Below are 1,874 nucleotides of genomic sequence, written 5' to 3' on the forward strand. Positions count from 1 at the left end.
GACTGCCTTGCGTGCATGTGCTTCCTCGAGACCTAGCATGGCCTCGGTGAGTTAGATGGTCTTGCCAAATGTTAGCCGACGTTTATATCTGTAGGAGAGCCAAGTGGCACATACCCAATATGGCTTGTCATACCATGTACACCAGTAAAGCTTCGACTCACACATCCTCTTCAAAGTATACCGAGCTCTTTCGAGCCCTGTCAAGGTTAGAGTCTGTTGGTGGGTCAAAGGTCAAGTACTCAAAAACCCACCACTTCCAAGTTCTATCCGCCTCCTCATAGCTTCTCAGCACATCTCTCGACTATCAATCAATCTCTTCTCTTGCTCCGTAGCGTTCCTCTTTACTGTTTCTTTCTCAATCTCTTCTTCATACTTCTTCTTCATATTCGTCTTTCTCTCACCAAGTTTTCTTCTTGCCTCATCTCTCTGATTTTCCAACCTGTGAATCTCCTTCGCATTTTGATCCTTGGCCTCATTTGCTTTCCGATAAGCCTCTACGGCTTCATCATTCTCATCATGAAGTCCCCTCAATAGCTCGTTCTCCTTGTCGATCTCCTTTTGCTTCTTCGAGGTTTCTGCAGTGCACTCATTTTCAAGCTTGTCTAGCTCCTTCTTCATTGCTTTCAGTGCAGCTTCCATTTGGGCGAGCCTTTTAGTCAAGTCATTTCTTGCATCATCGATCACCCTGTCAGCTAGCTTATGCAGAGTGTCAATACCGTCCATGATGCCTTGCAAAATAACATTCAAGATGTCAGTCTCCAAAATCGCCTCGAAGCTCATCTCGGCTTCCTCAAGCGATTTGTGTTTCTTGACCACAACATCAGCTTTGAGGCTCAACAGTAAGCTCTCGGTCAGCTTGAGCTTGACATCCAGTTTCAGGCACTTCTGTTGGATATCAAGGTCAACAAACACACATGATCTCGAGACTGTAGTATTTGATCCTTCCGTCAATGAACAGCTTCTGCCTGTCCTTGGTCATCTCGAGACCTCCGACCTTGAAGTTGTCGATCCCGGCTTTAATCACAACACCACTTTCACCAAACCTACCGTCGAACGCCCCTTTCTTGCCGAAGCACCACATCTTACCTTACACCTGAATACTGCGGTCATAATAGCGACCCAAGAACTCAACTCCAGATAAGACATACGGTTTGAGGTCCTTGAAGACCACCTTGCCCTCCGTTCCGTTCATCTGCTGCATGGCTTGGTTATCGTGTGACGGGTTAGTTCCTAACTGTGGATAAACTAAGCCGTGCTAGGTTTNNAGTTTTATTAATAGCTAGTGAGCTAGAATCTATGAAAGTGTTAATGAATGTAGTCTATATACTGAATGTAGTTCTATAGGAATGATATGATGTGAGGTTATTGTTGGTCCTGGAATGACGCGGTCCTGGAACGCTGTCGGTCCTGTAAGTGTCGGTCCTTTCCTGGTTGGTGGGTTAAGTGGGGAAAATTATGGGGTACACGTGACGTAACCGCTGGGATCGTAACATGTTATTGCAGCCAGCTGCAGAGACCTTTTCGTCGGGGCCGGGTTCAACACCGTCTCTCGAGACCTCCTTTTCGCGGCCTCTGCTGACAAGGCTCAAGAATCAGCTGTCTTTTGAGCCCTTGGAAAAGCCCCTGTATTGGCCACCTGATGAGACGGGTTATTCCGATCGGTTGTCTCCGCAGACCTCTATTTTGCCGTTTGATCCGACGGATCGGAGGGACCTGGGGAAAGCTCTTTTTCCCCCTGTATACCCCAGACCTGTTAGTCTATATAATAGGAGGTCTGACAGGCTGATCTTCAGGCCAATGGATAAACCTTAGGTAAACCCATACTATATAATAGTCTAGACGCACCTTCCTTAGCTAGGCATCAGGAATAGCAA

The 1,874-nt window shown here is 46.8% G+C and overlaps 1 protein-coding gene across 1 annotated transcript; it reads right to left on the reverse strand.

Moving 5' to 3' along the window:
- Window positions 1-285: 285 nt before the first annotated feature.
- On the reverse strand, window positions 286-1,081 carry FTJAE_14161 (uncharacterized protein; the record flags this gene model as incomplete). The annotated part of the gene is made up of 2 exons (XM_037347370.1): window positions 286-861; window positions 911-1,081. The coding sequence occupies 2 exons, from the start codon at window positions 1,079-1,081 to the stop codon at window positions 286-288; spliced, it is 747 nt and encodes a 248-aa protein (XP_037198827.1).
- Window positions 1,082-1,874: the final 793 nt, after the last annotated feature.

Source organism: Fusarium tjaetaba (genome assembly GCF_013396195.1).
Source record: "Fusarium tjaetaba strain NRRL 66243 chromosome Unknown NRRL66243_c0000584, whole genome shotgun sequence".
Classification (NCBI taxonomy): Eukaryota; Fungi; Ascomycota; class Sordariomycetes; order Hypocreales; family Nectriaceae; genus Fusarium; species Fusarium tjaetaba.